At 42.1% G+C, this 15,334-nt stretch overlaps 1 protein-coding gene across 2 annotated transcripts in view; it reads left to right on the top strand.

Annotated features, from left to right (window-relative positions):
* The window catches only part of IFT172 (intraflagellar transport 172), a 1,173,227-nt gene that overhangs the window by 251,136 nt on the left and 906,757 nt on the right, over positions 1-15,334 (top strand). For both annotated transcript variants that reach the window (XM_085613308.1, XM_085613307.1), the window contains exon 8: positions 8,654-8,868. In XM_085613308.1, coding sequence (XP_085469434.1) covers positions 8,654-8,868 — 215 coding nt within the window. The remainder of the gene's footprint in view (positions 1-8,653; positions 8,869-15,334) is intronic.

The raw sequence follows: 15,334 nt of genomic DNA, 5'->3' as shown, positions 1-15,334 counted from the left end.
CAGGGAGACTTGAGGGGAAAACATTATGGCCCCCAGGGACACTTTGATGGAGTTAAACCAGTGGGGAAAAGAAGAAAACCTAATTGGAGGAAGACCATTCAGCAGTGACCACCACAGTAGTAACAGATGCCACCACTTTGAAAAGGGGTGCATTTCTGGAGGATCTGGAGATCCAAGCTTTTTTGTCTCCGGAAGAGCAGAGGTTACTGATCAGTGTGCTGGAATTGAGGGCTCGATGCTCATGGCCTTTTTCCTTTCCATTTGAGGTCAATCGATTCAGATCTTGACTGACAATAACACAGCCAAGCGATACCCAAACAAGCAAGGAGAAGTGGGATCTCAGACTCTAAGTTGATAAGCCTTGAGGCTATGGAAATGGGCCAATCAACATGGCACACTGGCTGGTAGCCAATCATTTGGTGGGCTCCTTGAAAACCAGAGACAACTGCCTCAGTTGGAGTCATCTGGCTGACCGCACTTGGTGTATTCACCCAGAGGTAGTCAGAGACATCATCATTTTTTGGGACACACTTCAGGTGGACCTGTTCAAAACTCAGGCTAACTCTCATTGCCCAAACTTGTGTGCTCTTCAGTATCAGTTGCATGGAGCATTGTGGGATACATTTTAGTTATTTTTTAATTTTCCACTTAACTGCACGTTTCCTCTTATATCCTAGATTCCTTGAGTGCTAAGGAGGATTTGGACCGAGCTCAAGTCATTCTAATTGTCCCAGATTGATTAATAAGGGTGTGGTACACAAACCTATAGCAACTCACAGTAACAGCGCCTGTTTGGCCACCATTCAGAAATAATCTTTTCTCTACCAGGAGGGCAGATTCTGCCTCTCAAACTTTACCATGTTTGGAGACTGAGCATAGCAATATGAGCACCTTTCACCTCCCACCGGAAGTGGTGGGCATGAAACTTTCTCGGCATTGTCTGTCTACAAAATCTGTATACTCTGGAATATGAAACAAATTTGTTTACTGGTGCTCTAGTTTATGGTCGATCCTCTGAAAGCATCTCTCCCCAATGTACTATAGTTTGCCCTGTTCTTAGTTCAACAAGGCTATGCAGTAGCTACTGTGAAGGGTTATCGTTCAGGCGTCTCAGCATTCCTTTTTCTACCAGTCCGACTTTCCTTGTTGAAGTCTACAGCGGTTTCAAGATTCCTGAAAGGTTTGACCAACTGTATCTGCCTATAGCTTTCATTATGCCACGACTGGATCTTATTCGAGTTTTAAGGTTTCTTATGGGAACTCCTTTTGAACCTTGATACAATTGTCAACTGAGGCTATTAATTGAAAACGTTTCTTGGTAGCCATCACTTCAGTTTGACATGTAAGTGAACTGTAAGCCCTTTCTCTTTGTCTGACCTTAACTACCTCGTTTTAGGCCAGTTGGTCCTGTGAAGTTAAGCTGCTTATCTGCCTTAAGGTGGTGTCCTTTTTTGATCTAGAGCAATCCGCCAGACAACCGACCTTTTATCCTCCTTCGAATCTTTATAAGAGCAAGAAAAGTTACTTAGGTTAGCCTCTGGAAGAGCTGTGTACTATTACATTAATCATATTAAGGACCTTCGATCAGACGGGCAACTTTTTATTGGTGAAGCAATACAAAAGCGCACAATTTCCAGGGGGATTATTCACCGTAAGATCCTACTAACAGCACAGCCTTTGATACTTCTCACAAAGTTTACACATCTCAAAAGCCAACCCTGTGCCTGTGTGTGATGCTTTCACCAGGTCAAATGACAGAGGACATATACATCAATACAGTTCATAAAGATTGTGTGGAAAAAGAATATATAGTAAGTGCCTCACATAAGCCACCACCATGAGTATCTGGACTCAAAACTGTGGTTGCAGCCAGTGCCAGCAGACTGTCTGTTTAGCCACCACCAACAAACAGATGATCTGCCGGCACCAGCGGCAACCACAGTTTTGAGTCCAGATACGTTCCTCCTATGTCCTACTGCTGAGCGTTCACCTGGTGGTCATATGGTCCAGTGCTTAAATGAATGATTATTCGCCCTCATGCTCTGATGAAGTTGCCGATAACTCTTTGTGTGGCAATAAAACATGTCTGCTGTTCACACTAAAATGGTCTAAACATGTGACATGTTAGATGCCGCATTTAACTAATTTTTAACATTTGTTTTTAGGAAGATAGTATAGCCATTTCTTCCTTTAGGAGAACCTAAGGAGGTTGATGTGTGTGTTTTGACTATAGAGAAGCACATATCACAAGAGAGGACAAGGAGCTTAACGGCCCAGTATACACTCTCCTCAAATAACTTGAAATGAAATCACAGTATACTGTTAGGAATAAGTTCAGCCCAAGATATATTATCTGTAGCTGAATGCAGGTACCCTAAGAAGCAGGTACCCTAAGAAGCATGTGCCTTTAAGAATTGTTGCCCTCACTCACCCGAAGGTGACATGCTTCATCATTGGGCTATGCTCCTTGCTATGCCGGTACTGCAATGCCTGGCGGGCCCTACGAGAGGGCACTTTACTGGAGATCTTTTAATAAATTTGCCAGATGAGCACATTAGGGCATTGAGTGTTGTGTGCTACAACATATGAAGATTAGTGAAAAAGTTGAGATAAAATCAACTGTCAACCAGATGCAGCAAAATATTTAATGTGATTTTCTGGTTGATGTTTAGCCTAAAAAGGTGGATGAGAAACTGGGGAAATAATGCTCCCTGTCTCTACTTTGGGAAATATAATTTTGTCCACAAAGCACCCCTACTCCGTTTTAGTCTGATAACTCCTCAACCACACGGGACACAAATTAGATGTAGGTACCCGCCCTCTCATCAATTCAAATGGACTTTTCCCAGTCACAGCGTTGGGAGTCGAACGATGGGAACACCACATGCTCTCAATAGCTTCGTGCACAGCAACTATATTCTGAACAGACCATTGGATGCACTTAACCAAAGTACGATTAATTTTTTCCACTAAACCATTGGCTTGTGGATGGTACAACGCAATCCGTTTATGTTCGATGGCATTTTTCTCCAGAAATTCTCTCATTTCTTTTGAAACAAACTGCACCTCGTTGTCCGACACTTGGGACACCCTTCCCTAAGGAACAGTTTCTTGAGGATCCTTAAAACAACAGCAGTGTTGGGTTCCTCCATAAATTCTACTTCCCACCATTTGCTGTAATAATCAACAATAACTAGTGTAAACTTGTACCTGCGTGGTAACACATTGAATGGCCCTATGAAATCTACAGAAATCTTACACCACGGCCCACCAGGTAACACACAGATTTGGAGAGGCAGAGTCGTAAGCTTGATATACCTGTCGCTGTTGGCACAGATAACACATGCTTCTATTTTGTTAATTATGTCAGTGTCCATTGCTGGCCACCAGTAATCCTCTCTAACCTTCCTAGTAGTTATAGTCTGTCCGAGATGCCCCTCATAACCATTTTCAATAATCCTTTGTTTCAATCCAAACGAAGGAACAAACCTGTCTCCTCTCATCAGCACTCCATTGTTTTGGAGATGAAGTTCTTCTGCGATTTTAGCGTACCTCACAGGCAACTTTTGTTCTCTCGGCCATCCTTCAATCAAATATCTCTTCACCATCACCAGATCTCCATCCTCTTTCATGTTCAATTTCCATTAATCCTCACTGAACGCCTGTTCTTGACAAACATCCACGGCAGCTATTAAACACTCATCACAATCCTCATCACAATTGTTGATGTTCAACTCAACAGTTACACGTGAACGAGATAAATAGTCTGCCCTGACGTTTCTTCCACCTGGGATGTATTCTATTTTCAGGCAATATTGTAACAACTTGGCGCTCAACCTTGACAATCTTGAAGTGTGATCTCTGATGACAGTACCACTTAAAATATTTACCAACAGCTTGTGATCTGTTGTGATCCCATCCTCTTTGCCAAATTTGTGGTGAAGTAAATACAAGTATTCAGGGCCGGTAATCATAAGATGTAGGTTTATTAGCTCAACCCTCTCCAGCTTCCCAGCAGCAACTGCCATCAAAAGAATGTTACATGCTTAATCCTTCTGCATTCAGCCAAAGGCAAGCCCGTCTGCGCCCGTCCGCGCCAGGACGGGGCTAGGGGCTAGAACCCCAGCCCATTTTGTTTTTAATGACTATTGCTATAATAGGGAGCAGCTCGTTAGGTTTAAAAGTGAGATGAGGAATAAGTGTGCGCATACTTTGCCTCTAGAAGAGGGAATCACTTCCTTTCCTCTTTGTGATTTTAAATGTAGTTTTTTTCACACTACTCCCCCCTTGGCTACGGAAGATGGTAAGGGTAAATCTCTATCTATGTTACTTCTTAACTGTCGATCCCTCCCTAAACACTCTAGTGAAATGTATTTACTTTTAGAAGAGAGGAGCCCAGATGCCCTCTTTTTAATGGAGACCTGGACCCGCAAGGAGTCTGATGCCGACGTGGTTCAGGCCCTTCCTTCTGATTACGTTATTCTCAGAGACTATCGTGTCAGTGGGCGCGGTGGGGGGATTGCCATCCTATACAAAAATATTTATAGATGTAGATCCACCATGAGTCCTTTATCTGATTGTGAGAGCCTTTCTTTTGATATAAGATTTTCACCTACTTGCACTTTCTCTGGGGTTCTTATATACCGTCCTCCAGGAGCATGTGCTAATTTTTGTAACAATCTCCTGGATATAGCCAACAATGGGGCGAGTCTCTCATCCAATTTTTCGATCCTGGGTGATTTGAATATGCATTTTAATGATCCTGACTCCTCCCTCGCCGGACCTTATCGAAGTTTTGGAAGCGTTTCAATTTAAGAAAATTGTGACCGGCCCGACCCATAAATTAGGCTACCTACTTGACCCTCTATTTACAAATCTTACAAACATTATTTTTGTTGAGGCCATTGTGGTACCGTGGTCTGACCACTTTTTATTATCATTTATTTGGACTCCTCAAGGTCTGATACAACCGTGTGTTACGGCTAAAAAGTTCGGCCGTATATGGTCTAAACTTTCTGTTGAAAGTTGGGTAACCAATCTTACAAATTCTACCCCTCTACCTCACTCAAATCCTACGATTGCTAATGCCAATTTTAACAGCTGGCTGGAGTCCTCTTTGGACTCTGTACTCCCTAAGAAAGAATTATGCCATTGAGTCGGCCCCAATAAGAAAGCGTGGTACTCCCAGGAACTTAGACAGCTTAAGCAATCCTGCCAACGTTCTGAAAGGAAATGGAGGAAGGATTTTTCAGAGATTAGTAAGAGCAATTATAAAGAATCACTTAAACTCTATAAAAATGAAATAAAAATTGCTCAAGCCTCTTACTATCATGGAAAAATTGCCTCTGCATCCAATTCCCCTAGAAATTTTTTAAAATTATGAAATCCCTGCTCTCCCTTCCCAGTCATTTTACCGATTCTGTGGATGCACAAAAGCGTTGCGATGAAATAGCAAACTTCTTTTCCACAAAAGTTCATAACATCTATTCTACGTTTCGGCAAAGTATTTTGGATACTAATATTCCATTGCTTATACATCAGGTTATGTTGGAGGAATTTGCCCCGCTGACTCTTTCGGCCCTGCAGAAGCTCCTGCGGGAGCTTAAATCGGGGTCTCCGGCTGACCCTGCTCCGCCAGCCACTCTCAATCTGGTTTTAGAGACTGTTTCTCCAGTTATTTTGCATGTAATGAATTCCTCCCTTATAACAGGACAGTTTCCGCTGCTCTGGAAACAAGCCCTTTTGAAAAAGTCCAATTTAGATCCTGAGGACTGGGCTAATTACTGCCCTATTTACTTGCTGCCGGGAATTGGTAAACTTGTTGAAAAATATGCCAATTCCATACTGGCAGCTTTTCTTGAGGAAAATAATTGTCTCCACACTACCCAGACCGGCTTTAGGCGTCATCAGGGCACAGAGACCGCCCTTCTTGCCGTGGTCGAAGAGTCAAGAAAGATCTTGGACAATGGAGGCTGCGCTGCGATCATTTTATTAGATCTCAGCGCAGCCTTTGACATGGTTAATCATCAAATCATGATCCAAAGACTCAGGGAGGTAGGAGTAGCAGGGACTGCCCTTAAATGGTTACAGTCCTTCCTGGCTGACAGATCATTTGTGGTCTTTGAAGAGGAGGCTCTTTCGAATCAGATTCCTTTGCATTGTGGAGTCCCCCAGGGGTCCTCTCTTAGTCCCACTATGTTCAACATCTACATGAGGCCCCTTGTGGAGGTGGTGGCCCCCTGGGGGATTGACACTGTCATGTATGCTGACGACACCCAGTTGGTGGTGTCCCTCAGTCAGCAAGATAGAGTGAAACCAAGTTTAACTGCCTGTCTTGAGAAGGTCTTTGAGTGGATGGAGTTGTCCTTTCTCAAACTGAACGGCGCCAAGACAGAAATTAGGATCCTGGGCAATGCGTCCCCCGCTAATTTAGATCTCATGTGGCCCAGCTGTCTTGGCCCCCCTCCTGTTCCCAAGACGCAGACGCAGATTAAGAGTCTGGGCGTATGGTTTGATTGTCACCTCAATTTTACAGTACAAGCACGTAAAGTTCCTGCCAATTGTTATGGTCTTCTTAGATTGATAAGGAAGATTCATCCTCTTCTTCCGTTTGAAGCCAGGCGTACGCTGGTCCAAGCTCTTGTTTTATCACGGCTGGACTATGCAAATGCAGTTTACTTGGGTGCGCTGCAAGGAACCACAAAGATCCTACAGACTGTTCAGAACTGTGCGGCCCGCCTCTTAATGAATGTCCCGAAGCGCAGTTCTGCTAAGTTAGCACTTAGTCGGCTGCATTGGCTCCCTGTTCTGGAGAGAATCAGGTTTAAGGCAATGTGTATTATCCATAAGTCTCTTGGTGGTAATGGCCCTCCTATAATTCAGTCCATGGTGCAATTATATCGCACCCATAGAACTCTTAGATCTAATAATAAACAACTTCTTGTAGTTCCCCTTATTAAGCGGTCACGGACTGGAGGTCGTTGGTTTCCATATAATGCTGCCAAGTTCTGGAACCAGCTTCCAGACCATATTTGTCTTGAGCATGATTATCTCGGATTCAGCAGGCAGCTGAAGACCTTTCTCTTCCTGTGAGCAGTGGCGAGTGATTGGATGTCACAGAAAGTGCTGGGATGCCTTCGGGTAGCCATGCGCTATACAAGTCTGTATTCATTCATTCATTCATTCATTCATTCATTCATTCATTCATTCCACATTCCAAGGTTCTCCAACCTGGAATGCGGAGTGCATCACATCACAACACCCACTCACAGGTAAACCCTTGTATACCCTAGGAAAGGGGTTAGGATGACTCAGGGGTCCCTCACAGAGGAGGGGCTGGTCAGAGGGGAGTATACTCCCATGTCCTTTGTCCAGTTTTGCGCCAGACGGGAGACAAGGGCTCCCTGAACTGGTTCCAACTGGAGTATGCAAAGAAGGCACCAAATGTGCCCTTCAAAGTAGTCTGGTGGCGCTGACAAGCGCCCCCACCCCAGCCCAATACGCTAAGTCCTGTCTGGGAGGTGGTCACACCTCCCTGTGACAGGAAACCTATTGTTCTACCTTCCTCTGCTCAAGCTTGGCTCAACAGCAGGAAGGCAGATTAGTGCCTGTGGTCGGCAGCAGCACTAGCTTGCTGTCAGACCCTGAAAAGCTGTAATCAGGAGTACAGGGTACCCCAAGGGAGTCCCCCAGTACATAGGATCATACTTCCAACACTGGAATCGGTGTTGGGGTATAATACCAACATGTTTGATTCCAAACATGACAGGGTTTTATGCAGCCTTTAAATAGTTAGACATCTCGTAATGACTGATGTCTACTATATGTATTAAAATAGTTATATATTTGTGGTGGGTAGTCTACCTACAGATTCTTTACTGCCACTCCCTACCTTTCCCTGTAGTAAATTCGTACATATGTATGATTGTATATACCATCCCCTCTACTGAAGATAAAACAATTACTACTTAAACATATGTTCTTTTATTATTAGTCAAATTAGTTAGGCAAGTTAATTTCTCTTTAAATGTTTCCAAAGTCGCTGTAAAAGCAGAGTAGAATTACTGTTCTGATGCTGGCCTCAATGCTATATGAAGCCCATGACTCCACGTGTGACGTTGGAACTGGGTCACCTGCATCTGCCAGTGTCAAAGAGCTATTACAAAACCTTCTGAATCAAGTCTGCAGCTAAAATATTAAAAACAGGTAGATTAAGAATCCACCAAAAAAAATTGTTACCGAAGATAAGTAACTTTTTCATCTATTTATGGATTTTTCTAGCTCCTTTTTTTTCTGGCACCTAGCGTAGGGTAGCGTATAAGCATGCTAGCAAATAAATATATTTGGCTAACACTGTACGAGGGGTGAATATGATTAATATAAGCATTTCTGTCTGTTCACTATAACTTTAATTCTCAAGTGATTAAAGGTGACCAACACAATTGAAACTATTGCCTTCTTTTCTTTGCGGAAGTACAAATCTGTTGATGATCACTTTCTTGTAGGAAATGTAAGTGACCCACCAAAGGCAAGAGCAAGTACAAGACTGGTATGCACTAATGGAGGCAGGTGATGGGCATCTTGCCATATAGGTTATAGATATGGGTTAATGCTGATTGTGGTTTTAAAAGCTACTTATTCCTTGTTGTCATAGGGTAAGCTCGTGACCCACCCATGCCCTCCATATGCCCTGGCATGGGCCTCCAACAGCATTGTAGCTGGTGGCTGTGATAAGAAGATTGTGGCCTATGGGAAGGAGGGTCATGTGATCCAGACCTTTGATTACAGCCGGGACCCTACAGAGAAGGAGTTCACTGCAGCAGCTACGAGTCCGAGTGGCCAGGCAGTTGTTGTTGGCAGCTATGACAGGTACTGAAGGCTGACTCTAGCATTTAATTTCTCATTGTCAATTAATAATCTATTTCATTGTTCAACATCTGCACTGTAGCAGTGTTTTGGGTGGTTTTTAAATGTGCTGCCAGAATTCCTCATAGTTGCTGTTCGGTGATCTCTGTCAAAGTGTTAACCCACAACTTCCTTATGACTGCTCCATGGTCTCCGACCTTTGTGTTTGCAATGTTCCCTCATTTGAGGAGGCCTGTTTATTTGATCACAGAATGTCATAGAGCAGTTCTGTTGACATTGTTATAGCTGTCTATTTGACCAACTGCCTCACAGAACATGAAAATGGATATATAGCAGCAGCACCATTTTTTGTTTGAATTTTCCTTTAGAGTGCACAGACTGTAGCTTTCAAAGTTTACCTTTTGCGCAATCTCTTACTAACATAGCAAAGACAAAGGCCCTAAACATTAAAAGAATTAAAGCATAAAGGTGTTCTTTGGGGCAGGAAATACAGCTGCCCCAAAGATTTCGGCTCATGTGAGCAGGACCTTAGGAGCACAGGGAGATGTTAAATTTCAATTTTCTTTCCTTACAAATTGATATTTTACAGTTTTGTCATCTTTCTTTCAACGTTTTTACACCTATTCTGTCGAGTGACATTGAAATGTCCATTTGTCTGAGAGAAATTTTCTTCAAAATGCCATCTCATTTCAAAGTTCCCTTCATGTGGCAGAAAAAAGGCTGTATCTGATCTTCACAAGGTTTGTGTGATGTGCCTTCCAAGTGACCACTGTGAGGAAAGTAAAGGACTGTGACATCTGCAGTACAATGTCTAAACATACGTTTAAGGACAGGGAATGCACAATGCAACGTAAAAAAAAAGACTAGAGCTATCTGCTTCTCCTGCCGCATCTGGAAAGCCACCTGCTGACATAGACTCCAACAGAGGGGATCTAAAGACAAAAAGAAAACATCCTCACCATTGATGTCCTTCTGTATCGACGTCACAGGTATTAGGTTTGATATCAAAGGCAGTGGCTCTGACTTGTTTGCCTTTCAAAGAGGGTTCGAGGTTACATTCACAACACCATGTAAAGGAGGTGAGATCTCAGTAGAAGAAATGGTGTAATTTCGACATCTAGCCACAGATGTCTCTCAAAGTAGCTTCAAGACCTATTGATATTAAAACCATTGTCATTGAAGACCCCCCATCCCTCGCTGACTGTCAAGATATCAACTTTGATCACCTTCACCGTTGACCTTGAAGAATAAAGTTATTCCAAACCTGTCAGGTTCAACTTCTTCTGGTGTTTCACTGCATTCATCGCTTTTCCCTACATTCTCCATAATTGTTTTCTCCTCGGAAGAGTGGTCCTACTCCAAGATATTCTCTCTGACTTCAGTTACGGTGAAACCTAAAAAAAGAAGTAGAGACTATATCGGTCTACTTTTAAACCTGTCATTACACCACATCCTCATTCATTGCCATTAAAGTCATTGCACTAGTTGCATTTTGGGATCCACTGCAGGAATCATTGCAGCCACTATACCTCCTGCTGAGGTTGGCATCAAGGCGGGTGTCTATGTCTCTAGTAAAAAAAAGAGATAACCATCTCCTACTCAGTTTCCATGTTAATCAATAGAAAGGGAACACAGATTGGCAACAGAATCTCTAACTTCGTCTACATCAGTTGATACTGCTTCGAATACTCCAGCTTCACTTGCAACTTCTCCAACTAGAGCATCTCTGGTGGGGGACATTATAACCCTCCAATAAGTCTTGGTCAGAAGAGCCACTAAACCAAATATTCCTCTAGATGCTCTGCAACCGACAGTTTTATTTATTTTGGAAATTCTCCTAAATAGAGCTTCTCCAAACCTCTATTACCATTGGATCCAGGATTACTTGATCTATATAAAGAGAAGTTCTTGACACCTTGTACAGTTAAAGTTGCAACTCCAAGGATACTTAAGAAGAACAAACCTCCACAACAAGAGGCGGTTTTTCTAAGATCAGAGTCTAAACCAGACACTGTCATAATGATATCAGTCAAGAAAAGACATGCATCACCACCAGAGACAACAGCTCCTCCAGAGTGTGAAAGCAAGTGGATAGATGCTGTTGGTAGGACACTATGTGGAACGGCTGCATTTAAAATCTGAAATAATGCTAGTGCCACTGCCAATCTGGGTCGCTATCAAAGAGCGGTAGGTACAGGACTGCTATTTTTCGTCGAAGATCTTTCAAAGCACTGTTATGCAAATAAATTACAAGAAAACTCTCTAGCAGCAAATCCGATACCAGTTCAGTAATAGACTCCGCAGAGTTAGCAGCAACTGAATTTTGCCATGGAATTTTAATAAGGAGATCTTTATGACTATTTCTTACTACGCTTAAGCCATAGGGTTTATTTGGAAATTATGAATCTTCTATTTTAAGCAGCATAACTGTTTGGTCAACACACTAAGACCGAAAAGCGGGAGAGGAAAAATGAGGCATAGATCTTGATCGAGGGATTGCAGATTCTACTAACAGAGAGTTCAAACCCCTCATTGGCAGTATAACCAATAATAACAACAACAACATCAACAGTATCCACAGAAAAAATATACTGTTATCAACTTCGGTCAACTATGCAAAGAACAACTGAGACAAAATTCCCGTCCTATAGAGGACGACTTTCATCGGGTACAAGGCAGTGGCAAACTAATACCCCCTCTTCTGTTACCCACTCCAGCTGGATAGTAGTATCGTGGCACATAGAAGAGTGTACTTTTATCATCACAAACAACAAATTAAGATTCAGATTCAGACAAACAACACTACTACTGTACATTACATGAATTGACTAAGAGGCTACAAATCGAGACCTCAGACATTACAAGCTCATTATATCCGGCATTTGCCTCTATCCAACAATCTTAATTTGTCCGCAACTCAACTTTCAGGAAGCATAAACGTAGAGGGAGTTTTTCTTAGCTGATATTTCGAAGAGTCCTACAAATAGATTTTACACAACAAGGTTCTAAAACAGGTTTTCTGAGAATGGGGAACTCCTTGTTTCGATCTCTTCTTAACAGGGGAAAACAAAAAGTGCAGGTTCTTTGCATCCAGGTTCCCAGATAAGGGTTTGCTAGGGGAATACCCTTATGATAGAATGGTGGAGGCCATTATTGTATGTTTTTCCTCCTTGTCCATTAATATCAACAGCGATCCTAAAACTTTGCTGATCTGAAACAAAGAGGATTTTAGCAGCTCCAGATCGACCCAGACAGTGGTGGCACCCAGATTTATAACAGATGCGTAAAAGACCATGTAATAGGTTGCCTTACAGACCGGATCTATTGACAAGGCTACATGGTCAAATTCAACACTTTTCTCTTCTATCATTGAATTTGGCTACAGGTCTCCTGAGATAAAGTATGCCCATCTAAATTTAATTCTGGCTTGTATGAAAATCTTAGGAGAAGCTAAGCGCCCATCTACAAGAGAATGGTTTTCTTTTAAATGGAAAAGATTCTGTATTTGGTGCCAACAAAAAAGACACATTCCAATTACTTGTCAAGAAGACACAATTCTTCCATATCTACTACACTTCGCTCTATCTAACTTGCAGTTTACATCAATGAAAGTACCTCTAGCAGTCATCATTGCAGACAGAAAATCTCCAACCCAAGAATCTTTCTTCAAGATACCAGTTGTAAAAAAATTATGTGGAAAGACCGAGAAAAGTATACCCTCTCCACCCTGGGAGTTAAATACCAGGTTCTCTAAATTAGTTCACATTTTGAACCGACGCTTAAATCTAATCTTTTAATATGTTAGATTGGATATATTTAACTGTTTATTCATCAAGACAAGGTTTTGCACTACTGAGCAGTCTTTAGCTAGATGAATAGTATTTTGCTTTGTGCTATGTTATCAATTCGCAAATAAACCATTGCCAGGCAAGTGCAGAGCATACTCAATCGGAGGAAGAGCAGGCGTACAGCGCTGCCTAGACTGTGCATTTAGCTGCCATATGTAAGGCACCTACTTGCAAGTCCATTCACTAAAGACTATTATTTAGACTCTGATGCCCAAGCAAATGCAAAAATGCCCCAAAAGATAGTGACCGGTCCTTTCAGATAAGAACATTCCAACAGCCATTTATTGAGGCTTGTTTAAGCTTGATATTTTTTTCAGTGTTTATGAAGATTCTAAAATGGAGAAGAAAAGTTTCCTTACTTGTAGTCCTGGTTCTGCATCGTACAAATCTTCATTGAAGTCATAAACAACCCACCTGCCTTTCTGGTTCCTAAGTTGGACATTTATTAGTGAATGCCATCTGTTGGCATCTTTGCATGTTTTTCAAAAAAAGGAACTGTACTCTCTCAGGCAAACTGCCAGTAGAGTATACCGTGGATAGAGAAGCCTCATGGATCTTTAAAGGGTCTGTACTCTTTTCAACTCTTTCATAATATAAGCCTATCAGGCTGCATTTTCTTTTTCTATTTACTCATACATTTTCACCTTTCTGAGCAATAATGCTGTAATGGAGTTTCAACGTGCTTTTCAGAGTCATCGTGTTATCCCAGAAAAAGAAACTGTGAGCCTTTGTTTAGCCCATTAGAGGTTTTTTTTTCATCAAGACACCTGATGCACAATGACACTACATGGAATCTTAAATTAAATTGAAGTGCTCCGGTGTCTCCTGTGTTCAGTAGGCAGCAAAGAATTATTAAGTGTTTAACGTCAGTGAAGACTGGTACGATACAGAAACAGGAATACAAGTAAGTAACCTCTTCTTTTCATAGACATTACCTTTCCTCTTTGTGTAAATGCACACTCTCCAACTTAAGCCACTGGAGCGTAATTTAATTTTATGCCTCAAGTAAGGGCTTGGAAGACTTTTCAAATTAATCGTTATATTATGTATGGATAAGAGCAGCACAAGGTACAAAAATTTGCTAGCCGCTTTCTCTGATTTTTTACGAGGGAAGAGGCCAAGAGTAGTGGTCTCCAAGACGTTACTTGGCTCCTGTCCAGTAACCTGAATAAAGAGTTTCCTACATGTGTGATTAATATGTTGAAAGAGAACTGCAGGACTACAACGTGTCAAGGAAATCAACATCCTGAGACCACCATCAGGGACATCCAGAGTCTGTACCAATATAGATTTTACTAATAGACACAATTTATTATATTAGATTGGATATATTTAAACCATGCATTGCAGGATGGTTTGTGTGGTTATTCCAGAATAGTCTCACGCTCAGAATCATGTAATGGTAGTGCAGGATCTGTCTCCTAAGAGAATGTGTAAAGAGGCTTGAGATAGACTTCAGTGTTGGACATAGGCTTTGTATATTTAGCTAATTAATTTACTGCCATCTCCCATGGTATACTATAATTGTACCACCTCCTGCGTTAGGGGTTCAGTGGGCTGGCTATGAAATAGGTGGAGCAGCATGCAGTTGATGTGGCTTCAACGTGATGAATTGTCCCGATGTGATGTTATAGTTAGAAGGTAAAGTTGGAAATCAATTCATTCAGCTTTACTGAATAAATCCCCAGGTGTTTGCAGTCTTAGGTCGGACCATGTACATTGCAGGGGTGTGCGCAGCCAACTTGCCTGTGCGGGAGAGGCCGAGAATCGGCATTACTGGTGTGTAGGCAATTTACGGTTTAGTTATCATACGGGTCTGTGTTGAGCAAAGTCAGAGCAAGAATTGAGGGGGGCTCATAGGGAAGAGTAAGCGATTTAAGGAGTTGTCAGAAAAAACAACGTGGGGAATGCCAGTCTCAGCTAAGTTACAACCGGGAATTATTTTCCTCTGTAAGCTTATCTTTGAGATCTATTAACACTTCGCGTGTTAGAGGTAGGTTTTCGCATGCATTATGGGATTCTGTGGCCAGAGGTTGCCTTCTTTATCAGAGGAAGCCAGGAATGAGTTGCAGATAGTGCAAGATGGCCGGGAGGCAGCGAGATTGACTATCAAATATTCTCCTGTATTGGGGTGTCTTTCATAGATTCACATGCTTGAATATTCCCCATCGTCGAAGTGGGAGTCCCACGGTACATAACATAGCAATGTAGTAATAACATAAGCCTATTCGGCCTAAAAGAAAGTAAAACCATAGAGTTTTCATGGATAGACAACTTGTCACCTCTATAACATATTACTGTCGTTATGTTTTAGTCCAAATCCAGCCAATCAGGTGTCCGCACCCTCTAGGACCCCCTCCCCAGAGGCTGAGGCTCTCAGATTTTCTACCGCACGTCGTGTGAAGGGAGTCTCCCTGAGCTTGCTCAGTTTTTCTTCTCATATCTCCTCAGAAGATTACATCTATGATGTCTACATCCAAGAAATCCCTCTTCAGACCTTGTGGAAGTTGTGGTAAACTGAGGCTTCATTCTGAAGATCCTCACAAGAAATGTATTTATTGCTTATATCCTGAACATCAGGTAAAAGACTGTAAAATTTGTAGAACCTTCTCACAAAAAAC

Source organism: Triturus cristatus, chromosome 6, assembly GCF_964204655.1.
Source record: "Triturus cristatus chromosome 6, aTriCri1.1, whole genome shotgun sequence".
Lineage (NCBI taxonomy): Eukaryota > Metazoa > Chordata > Amphibia > Caudata > Salamandridae > Triturus > Triturus cristatus.
The sequence above is the reverse complement of the archived record's forward strand: the minus strand, read 5'-3'. Positions and strand labels throughout refer to the sequence as shown.